Source organism: Balaenoptera borealis (genome assembly GCF_965194805.1).
Source record: "Balaenoptera borealis genome assembly, chromosome: 1".
Lineage (NCBI taxonomy): Eukaryota > Metazoa > Chordata > Mammalia > Artiodactyla > Balaenopteridae > Balaenoptera > Balaenoptera borealis.
Window position 1 is genome coordinate 100,007,166 of NC_138860.1, and position 24,340 is coordinate 100,031,505.

At 36.0% G+C, this 24,340-nt stretch overlaps 1 protein-coding gene across 19 annotated transcripts in view; it reads left to right on the forward strand.

Moving 5' to 3' along the window:
- VAV3 (vav guanine nucleotide exchange factor 3) overlaps positions 1 to 24,340 on the forward strand; it is a 513,627-nt gene that overhangs the window by 316,626 nt on the left and 172,661 nt on the right. For all 19 annotated transcript variants that reach the window (XR_014242136.1, XR_014242137.1, XM_082383492.1 and 16 more), the window contains exon 21: positions 20,444 to 20,509. Coding sequence is in view for 17 of the 19 variants with exons in the window: in XM_082383492.1 (XP_082239618.1) it covers positions 20,444 to 20,509 (66 nt within the window). In the remaining 2 variants the exon portion in view is untranslated. The remainder of the gene's footprint in view (positions 1 to 20,443; positions 20,510 to 24,340) is intronic.

A 24,340-nucleotide genomic window follows, 5' to 3' on the forward strand; every position in this document is an offset into this window, starting at 1 on the left:
ATCCCACTACTGGGCATATACCCTGAGAAAACCGTAATGCAAAAAGAGACATGTACCACAATGTTCATTGCAGCACTATTTACAATAGCCAGGACATGGAAGCAACCTAAGTGTCCATCGACAGATGAATGGATAAAGAAGATGTGGCACATATATACAATGGAATATTACTCAGCCATAAAAACAAACGAAATGGAGTTATTTGTAGTGAGGTAGATGGACCTAGAGGCTGTCATACAGAGTGACGTAAGTCAGAAAGAGAAAAACAAATACCATATGCTGACACATATATGTGGAATCTAAAAAAAAAAAAAAAGGTTCTGAAGAACCTAGGGGCAGGACAGGAATAAAGATGCAGACGTAGAGAATGGACTTGAGGACATGGGGATGGGGAAGGGTAAGCTTGGATGAAGTGAGAGAGTGGCATGGACTTACATATACTACCAAATGTAAAATAGATAGCTAGTGGGAAGCAGCCGCATAGCACAGGGAGATCAGCTCGGTGCTTTGTGACCACCTAGAAGGGTGGGATAGGGAGGGTGGGAGGGAAACGCAAGGGGGAGGGGATATGGGGATATATGTATACGTATAGCTGATTTACTTTGTTATACAGCAGAAACTAACACAACATTATTAAGCAATCATACTCCAATAAAGATGTTAAAAAATAAAAAAAAGAACATATAATTCAGTCTAGGTCTTGTTAGTTTAGTAGGCATTTTATATGTAAAAATGCAGAGCACATTTGAGTAGGGGAAACAAGCTAAAATAGATAAAAGGCAATAATAGCAAGATGGGGTATTTGGGTAGTGGTGAGAAAAGGCAATCCCTGTTTTTTAAATTTTCAAAATCAACATAATCTACTTCATGTGTATTGAGACTATAAGACAGGATTTAAGGGTATGGCATTTGGAAAAAATTGTCTGGGTTGAAATCCATTTTAACCAATGACTAAGTGCTGTATATATTTGAGCAAGTTATTTAACTTCTCTGTCCCACAGTTCCTCAGATGTAAATGTCACCAATGCTAATATATATATCACAATTTATTGTGAAGATTAATTTGGTTAATATATGTAAATCACTTTAGATAATGCCTGGCACAAAGTAAATGCTATATGTGTGATTGTTGTTGTTATTATTATATCATTTCTATTGTTCTGAAAGAGAAACTATACAGATAGACATCTGCAAGTCAAATTCATAAATGTACATTATTATGGGGAAATATACAGAAAATAATTATGAGTTGAAGTTTAAATAAACTTCTCCACACATAAAGCTGCAGATATAAAACATTAAAAGGTAAAACATGAGCTTATACAATAAAAAAATTTGGATTTTACTAATTAATTGAATAAAAAGTTTATTTCCATTCTCGAAAAAAAAAGCCGCTATGAACATTTAAGTCTTTGTATGGACACATGTTTTCATTTCTCTTAGGTAAATACTGAAAGGAGATCATAAGTAGATATATGTTTAATTTTTTGAGAGACTACCAAACTGTTTTTCTAAGTGACTTTATCAAGTTACAGTTCCACCAGCTGTATATGACACTTCTAGGTGCAGTATATCCTCACCAGTGTTGGGTATGGTCAGTCTTCTTAAATTTATCTGTTCTAACAGGTATATAGTGGTATCTCATTGTGGTCTTGATTTACATTTCCCTAATGACTACTGATATTGAGCATCTTTTTCTGTGCTTATTTTCCATACATATAACTTCACTGATGTAGTGCTTGTTCAAATATTTTGTCAAATTTTTTAATGGGTTGTCTGTTTTCTAATTATTGAATTTTGAGAGTCCCTTATATATTTTGAATACAAGTCCTTGATAAATTATATTATTTCCATATATTTTCTCCTAGCCTGTGGCTTGCCTTTTTATTATCTTAATAATGTTATGCATAGAGCAGAAGTGTTTACTTTTGATATAGTCCAATTTGTTAACTTGTTCCTTTGAGAAGCTATGAGCACTGTATCAAAGAAATCTTTGCCTTCCCCAAGGCAACAAAGATATTTCCCCGTGTTTTCTTCTAGAAGCTTTGTAGTTTTAAGTTTTACATTTAGGTTTATGATCCATTTTGAGCTATTTTTGTATATGGTAATAATGGTTATTATTTTGCATATGGATTCAGTGTGTTCCAGCACCATTTGTTGAAAATCATTTCTCCACTGCATTGCCTTTACATTTGTAGAAAAGTTTTTTCATATATGTGTAGGTCTGTTTCTGCACCCTCTGTTTTTCTGATCTTTTTCTCCATATTTGTACCAATATGATGCTGTTTTGATTATTGCAGCTAATAGTAAGTCTTAAAATCAGTAGTCTTAGTTCTCCACATTTTTTTTGTCCAAAGATGTTTTGGCTATTTTAGGTGCTTTGCATTTCATATGAACTTTAGAATATCTTGACAATTTCACCAATAAAAGCTTGCTGGGATTTTGATTGGGATTGTGTTGAATTGTAGATCAATATGGGAGAATTGACATTTTAACAATATTGAGTCTTCTGACTACTGACCATGATACATCTCTCCATTTATTTAGGTCTTTAAATTCTCAGCAGTGTTTTGTCATTGTCAGAGTAGAAGACATGCACACCTTTTGTTATATTTATCTATAATTATTTCATATTTCATTTTGATGCTACTATAAATGGTAGTTTTAAAATTTCAATTTCTACTGTTTATTGCTAGTATATAGAAATAAACTGATTTTTGTAAATTGATCTTTTATCCTGAAACCTTGTTGAACTCACATAGTAGTTCTAGTAGCTTTTTTCTATAGATAGAAGTAGATTTTTTTTAGACAATTATGTTGTCAATGTATAAACACAGTTTTACTTCTTCCTCTGCAATCTGGATGCCTTTGATGTCTTTTTCTTGCCTTGTGACAGTGGCCAGGACCTCCAGTAAAATGTCGAATGGTGGTAGTAAGAGAGTACATCCTTGCTTTATTTTTGATCTTAGAGGGAAAGCATTAACTCCTTTACCATTAGATATTATGTTATCTGTAGTTTTTCATAAATGCCCTTTATCAAGTTGAGGACTTTCCCTTCTAGTCCTGGTTTGCTGGGAATGGTAATAGTTTAATACTCAAAGAATGAATTGGGAACTATTCTCATAAATTTTCTGAAAGAATCAGCATTATTATTTCTTCCTGAATTGTTTTGTAAAATTTACCAAGAAGCTATTGAGGCCCGGAGTTTCCTTTGTAAGAAGATTTTTTTCAATTACAAATTCAATTTCTTTAGTAAATATATGGCTATCCAGGTTATGTATTTCCTTTGGAGTGAGCTTTGGTAGTTTGTGTGTAGAATCTGTGGTGTCATCTCTCTCATTTCTGACATTGGTAATCTGCGTCTTCTCTCTTTTTTTTTTCTGGTCAATCTAACTACAGGCATACCTCAGAGATATTGCAGGTTTGGTTCCAGACCACCTCAATAAAGCAAATCACACAAATTTTTAAATTTCCCAGTGAGTATAAAAGTTATGTTTACACTATACTGTAGTCTGTTAAGTGTGCAATAGTGTTATGTCTTTTAAAAAGTTCATACCTTAATTTTAAAATACTTTATTGCTAAAAAATGCTATTATCTGAGCCTTCAGTGAGTCATAGTAGTAACATCAAAGATCACTGATCACAGATCACCATAACAAATAAAATAATAATGAAAAAGTTTGAAATATTGAGAGAATTACCAAAATGTGACACAGAGGCATGAAGTGAGCAAATGCTATTGGAAAATGGTGCTGATAGAATTGTTTGACACAGGGTTGCCACAAACTTCCAATTTGTAAAAAAATGCAGTATCTGCAAAGCACAATAAAGTACACTAAAAATGAGGTATGCCTGTAACTGTTATGAATTTTGTTGCTCTTTTCATAGAACCAGCATTTGGTTTCATTGGTTCCCTCTATTATTTTACTGTGTCCCATTTCAGTGATTTCTGCTCTGGTCTGGTTTATGTCTAGTATTTTTCGCCTTAAGCATCTTTGCCGTAGACATCTTTGCCACAGGCATTTTTGCCTCATAATTAATTGGCCATAAGGTAGTCTTGCCATAAAAGATGTTGCCATAAAAGATGAAATAATGAAAAATAAAATATGTGTAGTAGATTCATGACAGTACTGCACAAATAACTGATTTTATTTTGTGGGTTGTCCCTAAGCACTTATCTTCCAAGTCTTTTGTTCATAGTATTATATATATATATGTATATATATTGTTTGTTTGTTGATTTGTCTCTTTGTTTGGCATTACACTTTCTCTTTTTCACTAAAATTTCTTCCTTAAGAGGGGTATCAGTTTCCAAACACTAGGATGCATATTCGTACCTGAGCTTTGTATTGTGTTGTGAAAGCCTCTGCACTGTTGTTTGTTCTTGGTATATTGTCACATGTCTGTTGATAGACATTACAAATTTCTAGGGGAAATGTGGGTTCAACTCTGCACCTTCAAGGCCCTCAGCCTCTTTCTCCTCCAACATAATGTGTTTCAAAATAAGAAACAACTCTTGGGGCAAATCAACTTCATCTGTCAGCTGGATAAAGCCATCAGTAACATTGCTGACTGGAAGAAATGCTCACACATCTCAACCAGTTGAAACCAAATTGTCAAACCAAAAACCGTCAACCAGTTGTTTTATCTTTTGCTGCAAAGTTGCTTTATGACCAGTTAGTTAACGTGACAAAAATGTTTGCAACAAAAATGCTTACAGCAAAAGTACCTAGAACTAGTCTGGTTATTACTTCCTTTCTTCTTATTATTTTGGGTTTAATTTGCTCTTATTTTTCTAGTTTCCTAAGGTAGAATATTTGCTTGCTGATTTGAGAACTTTCTTCTTCTAATATAGACATTTAGCACTAAAAGTTTCTAAGTACTACGTTTGCTGCCTGTCCCCCAAATTTTGGTGTGTTTATTTGGTATTTTTAAGTCAGTTCAAAATACTTTCTAATTTCCCTTTCACTTTCTTCTTATGGGTTACTTAGAGGTGCATTATTAAGTTTCCAAATATTTGGGATTTCTAATTTAATTCTATATCATAAGGGAAAATAGTTTGTATGACTTAAATCATTTTTAATTTATTAAGAATTATTTTATGGCCCAGAAAGTGGTCTATCTTGAGAAATGTTCTGTGTACAGTTGAAAAGAATGTGTATTCTACTTTTTGGGGTGGGATGTCCTACAAATGCCAATGAAGTCCAAGTAATTGATAGTGTTGTTCAAGTGTTCTGTATCCTTATTGATTGATGACATACCATCCAATCCATCCACCGTCCTCCACTCAAGTCTGGCATCTTGCTATATTCTCTATTCCTTCCATTCTCTCACCGCCTCCTCATCTCCTTAGTCATCAAATATGCCTCATTTTATCCTCTGACTAGCTCTCAATGCATTTCTTCCTCTCCATCTCTACTGTCACTGCCTAGTTTCTACTCTAATCAGCTGCTGCTTGACATCTGCGATCACCTTCTAACTGGTCTCCTCACCTCCAGAATTTGTCTTCCTGTTACCCTCCCACCACTACAAAGTTCACATTGCAGCGAATTACATAATCCCTTGTTAAAGTCTTCCAGGGTCTTCCTTCGACCATACGAATTCACATTTCATAGTCTGAATGGAAGCATTTGTGAACCCGAGGATCCGTGTCCAATCCTTGCCTGCTTCTCTGACCTCATCTCTCATGGGTGGCCCACATGCTATGTGCCCTCCATCCCTCCCGTGTACACCTTCCTGCTGCTACTCCAGCCCATTTGGAGCCTCCTCTGTGAAGCCTTTCCTGTCCCATCTACCTTCTTACTCCTAGCCCTGTTTCCGGCAGACCTGGACAGAATTCCCTCTTATTTATTCCTTTCTTGCGACAATAATGACAACAATAGCACTAATGACTAATGTTCATTATACCTTTTTTATGTACAAGGTAGAGTTCTAAGCATGCTTTACATATAGTAACACGTATAATGCTAATGAAAGTTCTATAAAAAATACTATTCTTATCCCCATTTTATAAATGAGCAAACTAACACACTGTGAGGTTAGGTAGCCTTTTGGTATGTCTTGTAAGTTTTTTCTTGGGTAGCCAGGTGTGAGGTACTGGGTAAAGGGAACTGCTGTAAAATAGGCCTTTAGTGTTGTGGTGAAGTGTGGCAGGAGGGGAAATATTAGTTAGTCCTATGATTAGGTCCCATTTTTTAGTGAGCTTGTGCCTCTGGATGATAAACTTCCCAGGTTTTGTTTTGTTTTGTTTTCAGTTTTCTTGCTCCCCTCTAAGGTGGGATAGGATGGCTAGAGTGGGCTGGAGTTGAGTTTTCTTCTTCCCCAGGTCAGGTAGGCTCTGAAAATACCCCAGCAGGTTGTGCTCTGGTTAACTAGTTTCCTCTGAGGGCAGGCCTTGTTAAGAGGGGAATGCCTTTTGCCCTCCCTCTGCATGTAGCCAAGAGGGATTTTTTTTTTTCCCATATTTACCATGGGAATCTGGTTGAGCTCCTTAAGGTAAGTCTTACACTATGATGGGGTCCCCCAGTGACTGGGCTCCCGGAGTTTTTAACTCTGAGGGTTGTTGACACTAAGCTGCCAGCAACTTGTCAGTTACAGTGCAGGTTTTCCTGCCACTGCGTCGGCACTGGGTCTTGTAGTAGTTTCTGCTGGTGAGTCTCTCCTCTAAGCTGTGACTCCCTGTGTTTGCCTGTCTCTCTGGTCTTCAGGGCCAAGGTTTGTCCTGTGTCCTCCCCTCTCTTATGGATCCAAGCAGAGTTGTTGCTTTTTCAGCCCATTCAGCTTCTTTCTTGTTAGGATGTAGTAACGAACAGGAAGCCCCAGCACTCTTTTACTAAATTGTACAGTCTTCTGTTCTCTTTAGACTATAAGAAAGCAATTATTGTCATTTCATTTCGGCAGCCTGGAAACATGTGGTGTTTCTCGTATGACGGTATAATGGCTTTGGAAACTCTCAGGAGAAATCAGAACCACTGGATGACAAAACGTGTGTGTATATCTGTTGAGGGGATGATATATGATAGGAACGAGAAAGGCTAATGTCTAGAACAGAGGAAAACAATTAGCACATTTAGTTCAGTTCAGCAAGTGTGTATTGAGTATCAGCTCTGTACTCACTGCTCAGACATAGCTCACACTTTATCAGCTCCAATTATTGGTTTGACATTAGGTTGACTGTCTTTAGAAGAACCCTTCATGCCTGCTGGCAGCTAGTGCTCTGTTTGAATTGCCAAGATATGTTACAAGTTCACCAAGTCTTTCTGACAAGGATATAGCGTAGGTCAGAATTGTCTTATGGGTACCTCTAAGCCAGTCAAAGGATTTTTAGCTAACAGACACTAGCCTTATTGAAAGGAGTAGTGGCAGAATGAGAAAACGTGGATTCAAGTCATGCATCTGTAGCCAAATAGCTCTATGACTGGGTCAAGTCAGTTAATCGCTATGTGGCTTAATTTCTTCATTTGTTACAAGAGCGGGGCTGGACCAGAGCAGAGCTCACAACTCTGACTGAGTTATCTGGTGGGGGGGGGGGGGGTGCCTTGTAAAATGTCAACACACAACTCCACTTCCAGAGATTAGGATACAGTTAGTCTGGATTGAGCCCAGGCGTGAGTAGATTGTATACAATCCCAGATAAATTTAATGTGAGCCACGGACTAGATGATCCAATTGGTAAGATTCCTTGAGAGTTAGGGCATTATCCCCAGCTCACTATTTGGTCATTTATAGCAAACTAACTACAAAACATGGTGTTAAAATGAACTCAGTACTTTGGCTCTGACAGATACCGAGTAAAGGGTATATTTTCAAAGAATCTGTATACATTGAAAATATAGTTGCTGCAGCCTTCATACTGAACTTGATACAATTGTTTTGTCCAATTCAAAAGGCACTTAAGATTTTGCAATACTTTAAGGCTGTCGTGATAAAATCAGCTTTTGTTTTACAGGCTGTACATGTGGGAAGTACTGTAGGAAACTGGCCTGAATGTGTACTTACTCAGTGGCATGATTTACAGTGACATGTTTTTTAAATTTCTAAACAAAACTCTCTTCCTTGTTGGGTCTAAGCGTATAAAGAATGTTGCTGGTTTGATTCTCTGAAATCATGTGAGTCTGTAGGTGTGTTTACAGTGGATCATGTACGTTAATGTGCCAGTTTTCATGTTCAAGGTGACAAGTGCTTTATGGTCTGCACCCTAACGGATGTGACTCCTGCCTTGGGGAGTTTTTCTTTTTCATTTGCTTCTGAGAAGATAGTTTTTAAGCAACTCTCTTTGGTCTCTACTCAGTTGGTTTGGTCTCATTTGAGATTGTACATAATTAGCACCAGGGAAGCAAGTTAAGTGTTTTTCTTTCCTGTGCTAGAACTTAGGAAATTATAGCTCATTTTGCTGAGTATTAGTTACTGATTCTGCCATCTAGCAGCATAACCTTTATAGACTACTTACTCTGTGCACCTCAGCTTTATCATCTGTAAAATGCATACAGAATAAAATAAATAATATATGAAAGAGTTCTAGCACAGTGCTCGTTAAACAGTAGCTTTTATTTATTCACCCATTCATCAATTCAGGGATGAATGATCCACCGATTCATCCATGCAAATACTAATAAATTGCTTACTATGTGTCTGACTGTGTTTCATCTGGGGAGGACCACAAACAAGACAACTGGTTTCTAATCTCATGGCCTTAGTGATCTGAGGAATGATCAAAGCTCAGGATAAAGTGATGCAGCTGGTTTCCATTTTAAGTTTTTAAGTAAGAGTTTTTGTACATCATATTGTTACAAATATATCTAGAGTTAAACCTGAGGATATTAATCTAGAATTGTTATTGGGCTGTTACAGTGGCTTTGCATTTGCATTCCAAAAATGTCTTTTGTACTAGTTAAGTGCTTTGGCTTATTTGGAAATTTTCAAGAAATTATGCTTTCTAAGCTAAACTGTTTTCTCGTTTTTTCAAGAGAGTTACTTCACTCATTAGTGTAGAAAGTTGGATTTTATTGTAGTCTGTCATGTTTTCTACATACTCTATGATGTCCAGAGAATACAAATTATGCTCTACTATCTATCAGGAACTTTCTTTCTTTGAATAGCTATTCGTCTAGTCTGTATTATTATTATAACAACAGTAATTTCTAATGCTATTGAAGTGAGTGGGCTATCTGCATTTTCATTATAACTTCTTTCAAACAATGAGTTGCCACTTGAGCTGTAAAAATGTTCTCTGTTCAATCTTTGCATTGAAGGGATTCGTTTTCCCAGTCTTTTTTGTTTTTTTCTTTTTCTTTCCTCGAAAGTTCTATAAAATTGCCTTCCAGTGAAATGAATATAAAATAGGAAATGGGCCATTTAGTGTATGTTTCCTAGTGTAGGTGTAAGGCACAGTTTTTACTGAGTATAACATATGGAACAATCCTGATCATGTCATTGGACTGATGCTAAACGTGTTGCAATATGTGATAATAAGGGCTTAGTAACTGAGGAAAATATCCTTCTGGCCTAAAGAAATTTGTTCATATTGGAAACTTTATTTTCCCAGAAAAGATACAGATTCTACTTATCAGAGAGGGAAAGAGGGCAAGCGAGAGAAACAGGCAAATATAACATCCTGCCTATGCCATCTATGGTTTCCATTACAATAGAGTGCTTTTTATGTGTTTTCTTCTTAGAATAAAGCTTATGAAACAGTGAGGATCCTGTGTCCTATATCATGGGGTTTTATTTGCTTCATTGTCATTTATGAATACCCAAATGTTCCACAGGGAGAATTTTGTAAGCTAATTGGAACCAAAAGGCGGTTATAAGCAGTAAACTGTAATCAGTGTGCCAAAGATATATATTTTTATCCACAATGCAAGTTAAATAACCTAGAAAATAGTTGTGATACTTCACACTTACAAATCATACATCTACATGATCTTTATTCTAAGGAGTGAAAATGTTTTTACACGCATTCTGATTAATTCACAGAAATCTCCATGAAGAAGGTAAATTATAACTGTGGTTTTTAAGGGGCCAAATTTATCATCCATCTATAGGACGGCATGTGCAGAATTAAAGTTAGACTCTCTTCCAGACTTCTGGTCTCCTACTTTAGTTCTATATGTTAGACCATCCTGCCTTTGTTTTAGGAGAGTCACTTGTAATTTTTTACACCTTTAAGGAAAACACATTTTTTAAAGGCAGTTTAGTTCTGTTTTGGTAGAATAATCAGGAAACAAAACATTGCTTTACGTAGAAGTATTTGCTTTTTAAATTTTTTTGCCTCAAAGGAAAGAATAAAAAGTCAGAAAATAAGTTGAGCTTAGGGAGATTCTCAAGAGGAGGGAAGCATTCCTACCCACACGGAGTCCAGAGGCAAGGAGCCTGGGGTGGGGGAGGGGGGGGTTGGCCCTGGACTTGGCCGTGGGCAACAAGGTGTTAAATTCCCCTTTACCGCCATCTGAGCCCTCAAGACACAGTGGTAGTGACTGCAGCAAGTTGACCCTTGTCTGTCTTCGTTTACCTTGTCAAGAACTTTTGCTTCCCACATGACTGCTATATTTATTTGTGTTCAAACAATCCAGGTGATTTTTTTTTTTTTTTTACAGGTGCATTTTTTTCTCATTCTAACTTGGAAAAAATTGGAGGGTTCAATTGAAGGGATCTTTTTCATAGGAGACATGTTTTCTCAAACCTTCAGTCACTGACATATATTTTACCTTCTGCCTGAAATTTCCCCTCTACCCACATTCTCTTAGATAAATCCTTCTTTACCATCAAGACTCAATTTGGGGGTCACCTTCTCTGAACCAAAAGGACTTCTGTCTTGTAACTCATCGTACTGTATCCTAATGGTTTATTCATCCGTCTCCCTGCCCGGTTAGAGCACTCCAGAAAGATAAGAACCATGGCTTTCACATCTTCATCTCTAATGCCTAGAATAAAAGGCATTCAGTCCATGGGTTTAAAATGAATAACTGGTTAGAGCTCCTATTTCCATAATACATATGTTATTTACAAGTTTTCAAATTCATTGTTTATTAACTCAAATTACACTTTATGCTGTTATTTGAAAAACCATGAAAGTATTCATTCATCTTGTCAGATTTAAATTTATCTTTGTTCTCTCAGAATAGTCTTAAAGCTATTTAACCTTGTGTCCTCAAGTTCTTTATCAATAAAATGGGGATTTTAATATTTAAATGACTCACAAGCATGTTGGTATTGTAAAAATCATAGGAAATAGGAAGTAAACTTGAAAGAAAATTGAAAAGGAGAAAGTATATTTCGGTGTAATTGTTAATGATTTTGAAAGATTTTGATTTGAAAGATCATTGTTAATGATTTTGAAAGAGCTTCATTTTTCAGAAGTGGGAAAATGAGTATCAGTTTGGTTTTTTAAAAACTTAAAATTTCATCTTCCCCACATTTAATATGAAGAGTCCTGCTAATATACACAGGCTCATAGAATACCACTCTGCTCACCCAATTCTTGAAATTTCTTTAGTTAGATATTAAACTTTTTACTTCATAATTAGACATAAAATCACAAATGATAAATTCTGAAGGACATAGTTGATTTAAACAGGATCAGGATAAAATCATGAGCCCTTTCTTCACAGCAGGTTTGGACCAGGAAGGCCTTAGATACCTCAAGGAGAGTGGGAAGGAAACAGAGGGACAGGGGTTTACAGAAAAGAAACTTTGCCTAGGGAATGGTGTGCTTACTTGTGGGAACTGTTGACCTTTTGTGCTTAAGCCATCTGTCCCATAACACAGGACCTGACCCAGACATCCTCTGAGGTCCAAAGAAGGGAGGAAAGTGGAGGGGAATTAGTGGATCTTTCCTCCCAACATCTCTGCCTGCAACTTTAGTTGTCAAATCACTTCAAAGCATTCTTTTCCTTTGCCCTAAATAAGGAGGAGACTTTTCTGATTCCTTCTAGAACACATAAGAATATTACCTACAATAGAATTTTCTAAAACTATGCATTTTTTCTCCTGATCTAAAATTCGAGTGTCAGACTGCATCATCGTCAGAGGCAAACAGAACACAAAAGAAATATTTCTGAAAGAACCATATCTCCTTTGTTAAGAAAACTTGATTCCTGATACCAAAAGACTCATTGCTTTGGCGTTATAAACCAGAGAGTAAACATCTCTGGGAACTGTTTTTCCTAGGTCAGATTCCTACTCCAGGGCATTTCTTTGTGAAATCTGAAACTTGGTTTTTATCATGGCAGCGATACCTTTTTAGGCAGTACTGGAGCAGTTTCAAGGTGTTCCTCAGGTGATCTTGGCTTGGCTTCTACGTTGCCTCTCACCACTCGCTCATCCCTTGTGTAAAATTAGGAGAAACCAAGGCGGAATTGAAACTGTGGATTAGAAGATTAGAAGCTGTGTGAAAAGAGTAGAGGCTGATTTGGTATAAGTATGTCCTGTAATTATGAGATCTTTATTTTGACAGGTGTTTACCTCAAAATATTGAGCTAAATCAGGGTCCCTAATTACAGGAAAGTAGATAGAGGCAGAATGTGGCTGTAATAGAACAAGGGAGGCCCGGGAGAGATGATTATGGAAGATAATAGACATTAGTAAAGGCCTGTAAGAATCATTTTCCCTGGGTGACTGCCAACTGGCTTTGATTGAATAGATCATAAACTGAGTTTGCAGGAATGTTTCCAAGTGTACAGACTGTATTGTGGGAATTGGCAAACCTCCTGACAAAGTGGGTGAGGCCCTAATTGTTAACTCTCAAGACAGGCATTTTTGATGAACAGTTCTTACTGGTACTTTTCCCGTGTTTCCCATTATAACCTACATTTGGGACAGGGCAAAATGTAGGTTATAATATAACTAGATAAGTCTCTGCTGTCTAAGTAGAAGTTCACAGTAAAGTATTACCTATTCTTTTCCAAATAGAGAGTAACATTATTAAGGAAAAAGTTCTGAGGAAATCTGGTCCTTTTTCTTCCATTATTTTACCACCGTATAAGCTATGTTCTGTCATAATTACTACAAGTTTGTGTCAAGCACAGAATACCTTCCATGGGCCGTCAATCTGCAATTGATCTGATACTGTGAAGGGTTTCAATAGAGTGTGCACGTGTGCATACCCTTAAGGCTTTGGGCCAAATAATTTATCAAATCATAACATATATTGAATCTTAATTAATCATGGTAATCTGAATTCCTAAAGAATGAATGAAGGAATGTCATTCCTAACAAGTCAATCCTGTGTACTCTGGAAAACGGAAGACTTCACACTGAGTTAGAATGAAAGTCATTAAGGACCTGAAATGTTCTTCTCTTCTGTAAGTAAGTACAACCAGATTAAATTACTGACACATAGTATCCCTAATTAAGAATTTGTAGATCAGATATTTCTTGGTAACAGTAACTGACCAGAGAACTGTAGGGACTTGGGAAACGTGATCATATAAACAAAGAACTTTAGTAGTAAAAGAGACCTCAGAAATTCATGGGTCAAAGTCTGTCATTTTACAGGTGAGAATATTGAAGCCAAGAATGATTAAATGACTTACTGAAGATCTGAAAGCCAGGAAGAGAATACTGGGCTCCTGATTCTCTATACCTATTAAATTATCAGTATTACCACAAAAGTTTTATTTCTGATCCAAAATTCTATAAAACTCTATGGAAATAACCAAATCAAAAGCTAGTTAAGACATGATCTGAAAGGGATCCTTGAAGATAGTAGCCATGTTATTCATTTTTAATCTCCTGGTACCTAGCATAGTGTAAATATTAAGAAATACATATTAAGAAGCCAATACACTTTTCATTAAAATACTAATTCTGTTCTTAGTAGAATAGTAATTTCTTTAAAAATGCCTGATGCTGCCAAGAGCATATAATCTGTAAGGTGCTATTACTCAGAATACTTCCTTTGTGATTACTTAAAATTAAAATCACCAAGGATAGGAAAACATTCATCAATTGTCTGTTAGGAGTAGAAAAACAAATATCTATATTTTGGACCTTTGGTAATCCTGATTTATTTTGGGGGCTATGTGGCCTCTCCCCAAATAGGATTTCTTCCAAGATGTGGTAGAACTGTGTTTTTCTTTCCAGATTTTGTATTGAGTAACCACTTAGGATTTGGCTTACCTACATGCAGATTGGTTTTTGCTTGCTGATTTTTCTTTCATCAGTTATAAGATTTTGATTCAAGATTGCACTGTGTATAGTGTCTTAGCCAGTGAGAATCTGGAGAAAAAGCCTCAAGACACCCATAACTAGAGAGTTCCCTTCCCTGCTGGAGAAATCCAGGAAACTCACAAAATATATTTTTTGGATAGCAAGAAAAATATTCTGCAGTCTCAAGTCTCATTCTGCTGTTATATTCATCTCACATCTAATAAGTGTAGAAATACAGCTTATGGCTTTTTAGTGGGTTTTTTCTTAGGGTACATTTCACAATTTTTTTTTAGTTTTTGACACTTTTGTCTGCCAAAATTTCAGAAATATAGTAAATATAAACAATCTTGTGTGCATTGGAAAAACCATCAAATATAAAAGAGGCCTTTGTCATATATTTTGATGACTCGATGCAATTATAAACCTTTACAAAGTGAAGACAAATTTAATTTCAAAGATCCTAGATCAAGATGCAAGTTTTTTTTAGAGTTATTCAGAATTCTAAGCTTATGACAGCCACTTACCTACAGATGAACTGTACCAGGAATGTGAGTTTCATACAGCCTTCTGAAAAACCTCGTGTTTACTGTTGATACATTGGACAAAAGTTAAAGACCCTGTTCTCTTTTGACTGAGAAATGGTAAAAGCACATGGTTTATGGTTTTGTTCCTCTGTGTGTGTGCATGAATATTTTGGAATTCACTGTCATGACCATTCAGTATAACCAAATGCAATTATGTCTGGCAAATTTTCAAGGTGTTCACCGGTAGAAAAATGTGTTTCTTACCTTACTCAACATATAAGAAGCAATTAACAATGAAAAAAATGTGTGTACTAGCAAGAAAGCATTGAGATAAAGAAATGGACTGTCTGCAATGCAATTAATTCCTATTCAGGTGAAATATATGAGAGTCTGTTACTTGTGGCTTAGCGAACTTGCATAAATATAAATAAGGAAGATGGTGGTATTATACGCAGAACCAGGTATTTCTATTTTAATGACGTGAATAGGCCAACCAAAGAAATGAAAATTTAGGAGTAAAGAAACTGAGATAAATCAAAAAGCAATACTGTAGAAAAAACAAAAAATAGGGATTTTTTGGCATTTACCAAGTGCTTTCACATACGTTCATTCTTTGATCCTTGTAACACCCTGGTGAGGCCTGTGTGGCAGATCTTGTCCTCATCCTTATCATTGAGCCTTGCCTGCAGTTGCACAGATTTTTATAGCAGCGCTGGGAAGAGAATGAGCTCTTCTGATGCCACATCCCTGCTGTCTGACACTGCCTTTTTCTGTTTTCCAGCAACTAACACTGATGTATATCTAACTGATGACACAGGTTACAGTGCGGCTGAAGCTATGATCAGAGATCAATTCCTTACCAAAGGCCAATTTCAGACAGGTTCTTTGTCGTGGTCTTCTCTCCTTTTCTGGTCCTTTGGTTCCATTTCACGTACTCACAAAAAGTGAAGAATTAAAGAAAAAAAAAGAAGCCGGTCAGAATAATTCCCAAAGTCGTGCTTGCTAAAAGCTATCCATCCAGTCAGTAAATTAATTTGTATATTCACCTGTATTCCCATAATTCATGGCCACCCTGTACACATCTCACCGCCCGCCCCCGCCACGCCCTCCATGGCAGACTGTGTATTTCTGACAGTGAGAGAGTGACTGGCCAGGGTGACAGTTGCTCTGGCCCTTACCCATGTGTGATAAATCGCTTAGTAATCTCCACAGCACCATCATGCATACATTGAAAGTGTTTAGGGCACTGTAACTTGGGAGAACTTCCAATCTTTCATAAATAACCATTAATCTGTCCCTTTCACATTCAGCTTTCCACATCTGTTTCAAATTGTTCAGTGCTATTCCAGGAGTGCATTAAAGCTCCAATCCAGGTGGTATTAAGGGGATAAATGAGCCACAGGGAAAAGACACTCTGTATTTTTCTTAAAGCAATTTTTTCTCCTTTGTACAAAGTTAGGAGCCAAGCAATTTACGATTAAGATTTTTGGAGGATATTTTCTGTCATTTTCAGCCATCCTTGTTTATGAGTTTAAAAATGCAGTTTTAGCTCTGCCATTCTAGCATACATTAATGCTTTTCTCCATATAGGTAGATTATAAATATCATTTCTACCAGCATTTCTAAGTAGTTTTAATTCATTATGATTGCCTGTAGTTTCCTATTGAAGAAAAATGAAAAATTGTTATAACCAAAGGTCAGTTAGGAATAAATGTCTGAATATGCATTTATATTTGTGACATTCAGGAATTTCAGAGATAGTTGTCAATTTTCAGCTTGATCCATTTTTATACAGGAAGCAATGTGCTTTTCAGGAAAAAAGGGATTATTTTATGAATTATAATTTAATATTGTTTTATGTCTGCACCAATTTATTTAATGAAAGCTATAAAGGTGCATCTTTTCTTACCATATACAGCCCATAACCTATTCTCTCAGGTACTTTCCAAAGAGAATCTTTTCATAAGAATGACCCAAACTGTACTGTTAGATTTACAAAAGTCCCATCACTTAATGTAGAGAATGCCCTGTAGACTAAATGCATATAAAGATAGCACTGTATAGTACATCAGATGACACATAACTGTAAATGTTTTCAAGTTGACCTTGAAGATGTTAAGGGACTCACAAAAACAAACATCAGACAGGAGCAAAACGAAAAGAAGACTCCCTATCTCTGGCATTTGTAATAGGCATAAAAGGAATGACAAGTTGATTATCTGACCCGGAATAAAATGCCCACACAGGAAAAGTAAAGAAAAAAGGAAATTCAGCTACATGTCTCTTATCAAGGTTAGTAAAAATTTCATAAATAGATCATCACATAAAGTGCACAAAATCATCGCCTTTGAAAATGGTTGACTTCATAGCTACAGTCTGCAGTCCCATCCATGCGTAGGGGATTGATAGCTGCTCCGCCCATTAGTATTAATGAATGACCAATGCACAGCACACACACAACCACCAGGGAACCAAAGACACCCCACCTACACACTACTTTGTTTTTTAATCTTCCAAATGTTGTAGGATGGCTACTGCCTTATCAGTGGAAAATCATTAAGTACAGCACATATTATCTCCCATAGCTGAAACTGACATCTCATAGAAATTAGTGAGGAAATGTAACTTTATTCATCTATCTATCTGTTAAGATATGTTAAATTCTCTCTCACCTCTTTGTCATCTAAGGGATGCCTGTGACCATTAAGGAAACGTAGCCTGCACTGCTAGGGCATTTCATTAAGGAAAAAATTCAGAATGACATTAGTAGTCTGCTTAGTGAGAAAAATTCCTCTCCTGGGAGTTCTCCAATAGTGTTAAATGCACTGTCACAGAATATCATTGCTTTTCCCGAACTCTGCATTCAATAGAGTAAGACCTTTTGTTCTTTTTCTGATGAAGAATAGGAATTGACAGTTCACCGTTCTTATAATTGCCAAAGTTTTCCAATTTGTTGATACATCTTCAAATGTAGGTTTTAAAAAACCATTATAAAGCTCTTGCTTAGGCCTTTCCCCTGAAAAACAGACTTACCTCCTTTGGTGTACTCTCAGAGGTCTTATTTTACTTTAAAACAATCACCCTTATCCTTTTTACTTATGAGCCTCGGTCAGTACATGGTTCCCACCTGCACACCTTCATATTTTCTCCTCAGGTAGCATCGCGGTGCATTTATATTTATATAAGGGTCTAGCTAGTCATACAGTCCCCAAATATTATACTTACTTACTTGTATCTCAGTGTCATGCTTAAAATAAAGCACCAAAAAGCACTCAGTAAATACAGTTGAATGAAAGGAACATTTCATTCAAACCTTATAGTTAACTGTGCTGCCATCACACTCCAGTGTCTGATTCTCCTCCCTCCTGGTGGTTCCTTCCTGCCTTCTAATTAGACTAATTTCTCTAAGTGCTGTTTTCTTCTGTCTACATTTCCTTCCGCAACGTTCTTGCTCCTATGATTTCAAGTTTCCCCTCTATATGACTGCCATCTAAATCTGTGTTATCTGGATGGATTACATATCACCTCCATCCTTGACTTTTCCCCCAATCTTTAACTCCCATAGTCTTCTCTTCCCGTATCTAATCCATAGGCAGGTCCCAAACACTGTAGTTAAATGATGTCTCTGGCACCTGTTTCCCCTCCTCCAGGCCTCCTTCCCTTTCTATGACACCATTTCTTTAATGTTATTCTAATCTACAAAGTCATGCCCATCTATAAGCCAGCTTGCATACTGATGCCAGGTTAGTTCTTCTAAAATATAATATAACCCCTTTATTGAAACCCCATGGCTAATGATAAATTCAGATATCACTGTCAAACTGGTTCCTTAGTACCTTTTAGCTTTCTTTCTACTGTCCCCCTTTATGAGTCTTACGCTGTAGCGAGAAGCAGTGCAAAGCTCTGAAGTTAGAACATTTGAATTTGAATTCTGGTTCTGTCACTTACTGGCTCTGTGATCATGGGCAAATCATTTAACTCCTCTATATCTCATTTTTCTCACCTTTAAAATAGGGATAGTAGTTGGACCTACCACAAAGGATTATTGTAAGGACTAAATGAAACACTCAGGGCAGTGTCTAGCGTACAGTTAGGGGTACAATAAGTGTTACTCATTATTAGACCCCTCTTAAAGGGAACGATTTGCATTTCCCATGCACATCCTGTAATTCCCTAGCCCCATGCTTTTCTCATGATGTATTTTGTTTTCAGAATGTTCTCCATTTCCATCTCTATTTGTTTAAACCCTGCACATTTTACATTCATGTGCCCCCTCTTCCATGTAGCTTTCAGGCAAACCCCCAATACTCAGTTTAGCTTTTGAATTTCCATAGCATCTCCTGTACCTCTTTCAGTATTTAGCCCTTTCTACTTTGTATTATAATTAGGTGTATACATATCTTCTGAAATATAGGGGAAAACAAGAACTGTTTTATAAATTTTTGCATTTTTGTCAGTATCTAACCAAACATGAGATACTGTATTTGTTGACTAAATGAATGAATACCAGACTTGTTCACTTACCTTTTCCCTAATATGCAAATGCAATGTGGTTTGAGAACCTGGCCAAAATTATTATCTTCTCCTTGCTTGGTGATGTAATTGATCTCCCTCTATCCTAACCCCACCCTTTCCTCTTCTCTTTTTTCCCCCCTTTTCCCCATACTTCTGACTCTTCCCCCTTTTCTGCTCCACTTACCTTCTCTCTCTCCCACTCTCCCCTCCCCCGTCTTCCCTTTTCTTCTCGTCTTCCTCCTCATCCTTGTCTTGAATTCTAGATTCCCACTTCTTAAAATTTCCTCCACAAACTCATAGCCAAGATCTGTGGGAACAAAGCAATACTACTTCAAGAGGGAGATGTTTTCTGATCGTTTTTTGTTACTCTCTTTGTCAGAAATAATGGAGCATGTAGCATCCAATTATAATGCAACTTATTCATCTGAGCTACTGAGAAGCAAGCAATGGTTAAATAGCAAATAAAAACAAGCCCAATATCTGGACAAGGAGAAATAATCTCACAAGAACTTTTTAATTACATGTTCTTATTGTTGCAGTATGTTTTGAGTACAGTTTGTCTTTATAGAAAAAGGGAAACAATTGTGTCATGAGATTGTTTTAAAGAGGAATTTGACTAAAGGTCTCCAAGAATAAATTATTTTCTTACTGTTAATTTCTTCCCTCTTTTCTCATTTACAATGGCATTTTGAGTCCTAATCCTTTCCTCCAACATCTTAACTGTCCCCTTCCCTTAATCAATATCCTGTTTCTTTCTCCTAAATTTGAAAATCATCTAAAATGTCATATTATGCTCTGTTTTCCATTTCCACATGTCTTGAAATGTCTCATCCTGTTGGAGTAACATTCTCATGAGTTCTGTTAGGGATACCAATATCCTAATTAATTATGAGCTTACACAAAACCAATGTGATCTACTTGTATTTATGAATATAAATTTGAAAGATATAGTATGCTATTATCTCTATTATAGGATTGAGGGGTGTGAAGTTAACAAAATTGAATGGTAGATTGGAAAGTCAAACTTGAATTCTTATTTTATAATCGTGATCTGAAGCCATATGTAAAGTTTGACAATTTTAAAACCTTTCTGCTTATGCTTCCCTTCCTGAGCCATAGTCAGTTAATGCTTAGGACTGGATACAATATGGAAGTAATTTTGAGGATCCCAGCCGACAACATTATGCATCTACTGCTATGGGATCATCATTATAGTAAATTTGTTCTCAACACTGGCATCTTTTTTTCTAATTTAGGGTAGAAATTTAACATCTGGAGAGGTTGGATTTTTTCCGAGTGATGCTGTCAAGCCTTGCCCATGTGTGAGTATTTTATTTCTTTCTACTTTGTTTTTTGATGCTGTAATGAATTGTCAAGAAAGTACAAAGGATACTGGTCTGGCCCCTCATTAATTCTATTAATATTTTCTTATTAATAACATATTCCAAAATTATGATGATTCCATTGTCAGAAAATATTTTTAAATGTTAAGGGAACACATGCAACAGGAAAATTTTACTTAGCAGAATTTACAAAATTAACATTTTTATAAGGTTTTAGAAGGAATAAACTAAAGCTACTGATCAGATGTATTGTACAAACTTCCCTTTTCCCTCTGAGGTAAGAATGGTATGGTCTAATATATTTCCAGTCACTTTGGGTTACAGAGAGATTGCAGTTCAACTAGTGTGTTTGAAAGCCTGCTAGAAAGCATGAACGTCCACAGATTCTTCAGTCAAATCTCTTAATATATTTTTCTGTGCTTTAGTTTGTCATAAGTTTATTTAGTGTCGTAATGACATTTTCTGAAAACATCAAATACATTAGGCAGATACAAGAAGAATGAATATTTACCCAAATATTATTATGGATGAATATAACATAAAATGTACTCTCTGGTGCTTTATGAAATTTATAAATTTCTGTTTAGGGTGATGTTATTTTATCATTGTAATTTGGTGTTTGGGGTAGATTTTTCTATGACACTTTTCAAGTTCTTAACTCTAATTAAATGAAATTATTTTACTAATACAATGGAGTTATTGGTTTGGGGGAAAAAAACCTTCTTGAACTATCTTGCTTGCCTTATTTCAGTCCTTCCCAGTTTTCTAAACTGAACATTCTTTTTAATATTATAAATGGGAATGTCTGCCATCCTTAACCTCAGATGTAGTCTGAAGAATAATTTACTCCACTCATTCAAGCTTAATTAATTTCAAAAGCAAAAGGGAATCAAAAAAAAAAAAAAAGCTCTTGCTATTTCTGTTGGTTCTATGATCTAATGCCACATATTATTCAGGTTATGTTGTAATCTTGAAAAAAATCATTGAAATTTCATACAACTCTCATTTAATTAGATAAGCAAAAATGATTCTTTAGCTAGTTTTCTGTCATTTATATGAATAAGATTAAGGCTTCCTATGCTTGAAGAACTGAGATTTATATGTAGGCACGTAGCAGAAAATTAACATTAAGATTTTGGGAACCTAGCACAGGGAGCTCAGCTTGGTGTTCTGTGATGACCTAGATGGGTAGGATGGAGGGGTGGGGGAGGGAGGCCCAAGAGTGAGGGGATATATGTACACATATAGCTGATTCACTTCATTGTACAGCAGAAATTAACAACACTGTAAAGCAATTATACTCCAATAAAAAGAAACTATTAAGCATTTCATGTACCATGTACTGTTTTCTTTTCACAGCTCCTTGAATATAGCATAGAATGAGCATTTGAAGTTTTATTTTAGGAATAGTCTGGCACATAGTAGGTATTTAATAAATTTTTGTTGTATGAATGAGCAAAGAAGTGAAAAAGCAAACAAAAGTTCCTAACTAAATGTAGGTAATTAACAATGGCAGATATTAATTAAATCAGCTTATAGGATCATATTGAATGATATTTGGCGATCTGGTTAGTTACTAGAAAAATAAATGTGCTTACAATTTTAGCTGATAAAGAGCTGTAGAGGAACACGTAATTATGGGTAGGACTACCAACTAAATATGATTGTTTTTATAGCTTAAAGTTAATAAATAGCTATTAAAATTTTACTGCTTTACTTAATGAAATTATAGATTCATTTGTTGGTTGTAGGTTAAGTTAGGTGAATGAAGCTAAGTAGAAGGAGGAAAAACACAGGAGGAACATAAAAGAGACAATTTCATTTCTGGCAATATGGTTACTGGAGAGAAAGCCTAGAGCTACAGCACAGTGCAAACTTGGGTGTCTCTCTGTGAATCGCAGAGCCCTCAGTGGGTGAACAAGAAGAAAACTATCCCAAAGGAGAAGATATGCCTATCTTTGTCTTGGATCTTGGTGGGGAACAGAAAAAAAAGTCTCTCTCCCCTAAGAATTCTTAACTTTAGATCCAAAAGCCACCCACATGGGGGGCTGGAATTCATACTAGCTTTGTGACCTAAATAATACTAAGCTAGAAACATAGTAGAACATACATATCAATAATTACCTTAAACATAAATGAATTAAATGTTGCAAACAAAAGACATAGACTGGCTGAATGGATACAGAAACAAGACCCATATATATGCTGTCTACAACAAAACCACTTCAGATCTAGGGGACACATACAGACTGAAAGTGAGGGGATTGAAAAAGGTATTCCATGAAAATGGAAATCAAAAGAAAGCTGGAGTAGCAATACTCATATAAGACAAAATAGACTTTAAAATAAAGACTATTACAAGAGACAAAGAAGGAACACTACATAATGAGCAAGGATCAATCCAAGAAGAAGATATAACAATTATAAATATATATCTACCCAATATATGAGGCAAATATTAATAGCTATAAAAGGAGAAATCAACAGTAACACAATAATAGGCGAGGACTTTAACACCCCACTTTCATCAATGGACAGATCATTCAGACAGAAAATCAATAAGGAAACACAGGTCTTAAATGACACATTAGATCAGATGGACTTAATTGATATTTATAGAGCATTCCATCCAAAAGTAGCAGCATACACATTCTTCTCAAGTGCACATGGAACATTCTCCAGGATTGATCACCTGCTGGGCCACAAAGTGAGCCTCAGTAAATTTAAGAAAATTGAAATCACATCAAGCATCTTTTCCAACCACAACGCTATGAGATTAGAAATCAACTACAAGGAAAAAAACTGTAAAAAATACACAAACACGTGGAAGCTAAGCAATATGCTACTAAACAACCAATGGATCACTGAAGAAATCAGAGAGGAAATCAAAAAATACCAAGAGACAGATGAAAATGAAAGCATGATGATCCAAAACCTATGGGACACAGCAAAAGCAGTTCTAAGAGGGAAGTTTATAGCAAAACAGTCTTACCTCAGGAAACAAGGAAAATCTCAAATAAACACCCTAAGCTTACACCTAAAGCAACTAGAGAGAGAAGAACAAACAAAACCCAAAGTTCGTAGAAGGAAAGAAATCCTAAAGATCAGAGCAGAAATAAATGCAATAGAGATGAAGAAAACAATAGTAAAGATCAATGAAGCTATAAGCTGATTCTGTGCAAAGTTAAACAAAATAGATAAACCTTTAGCAAGACTCATCAAGAAAAAAAGGGAAGGGGCTCAGATCAATAAAATTACAAATGAAAAAGAAGTTACAACTGACACCACAGAAATACAAACATCATGAGAGACTACTATAAGCAACTATATGCCAATAAAACGGATAACCTAGAAGAAATAGACACATCCTTAGAAAGCTACAATCTCCCAAGACTGAACCACGAGGAAATAGAAAATATGAAAAGACCAGTGTGGATGCCTTCTGCATAATAAAGGCCATAAATGACAAACCTACAGCTAGCATCATTACTCAATGAGGAAAAGCTGAAAGCATTCCCTCTAAGATAAGGAACAAGACAAGGATATCCACTCTTGCCACTTTTATTCAACATAGTTTTGGAAATCCTAGCCACAGCAATGAGAGAGGAAAAAAAAATAAAATGAATCCAGATTGGAAAGGAAGAAGTAAAACTGTCACTGTTTGCAGATGGCATCATACTATACATGGAAAATCCTAAAGATGCTACCAGAGAACTACTAGAACTCATCAATGAATTCGGTAAAGTTGCAGGATACAAAATTAATACACAGAAATCTGTTGCATTTCTATACACTAACAACGAAATATCA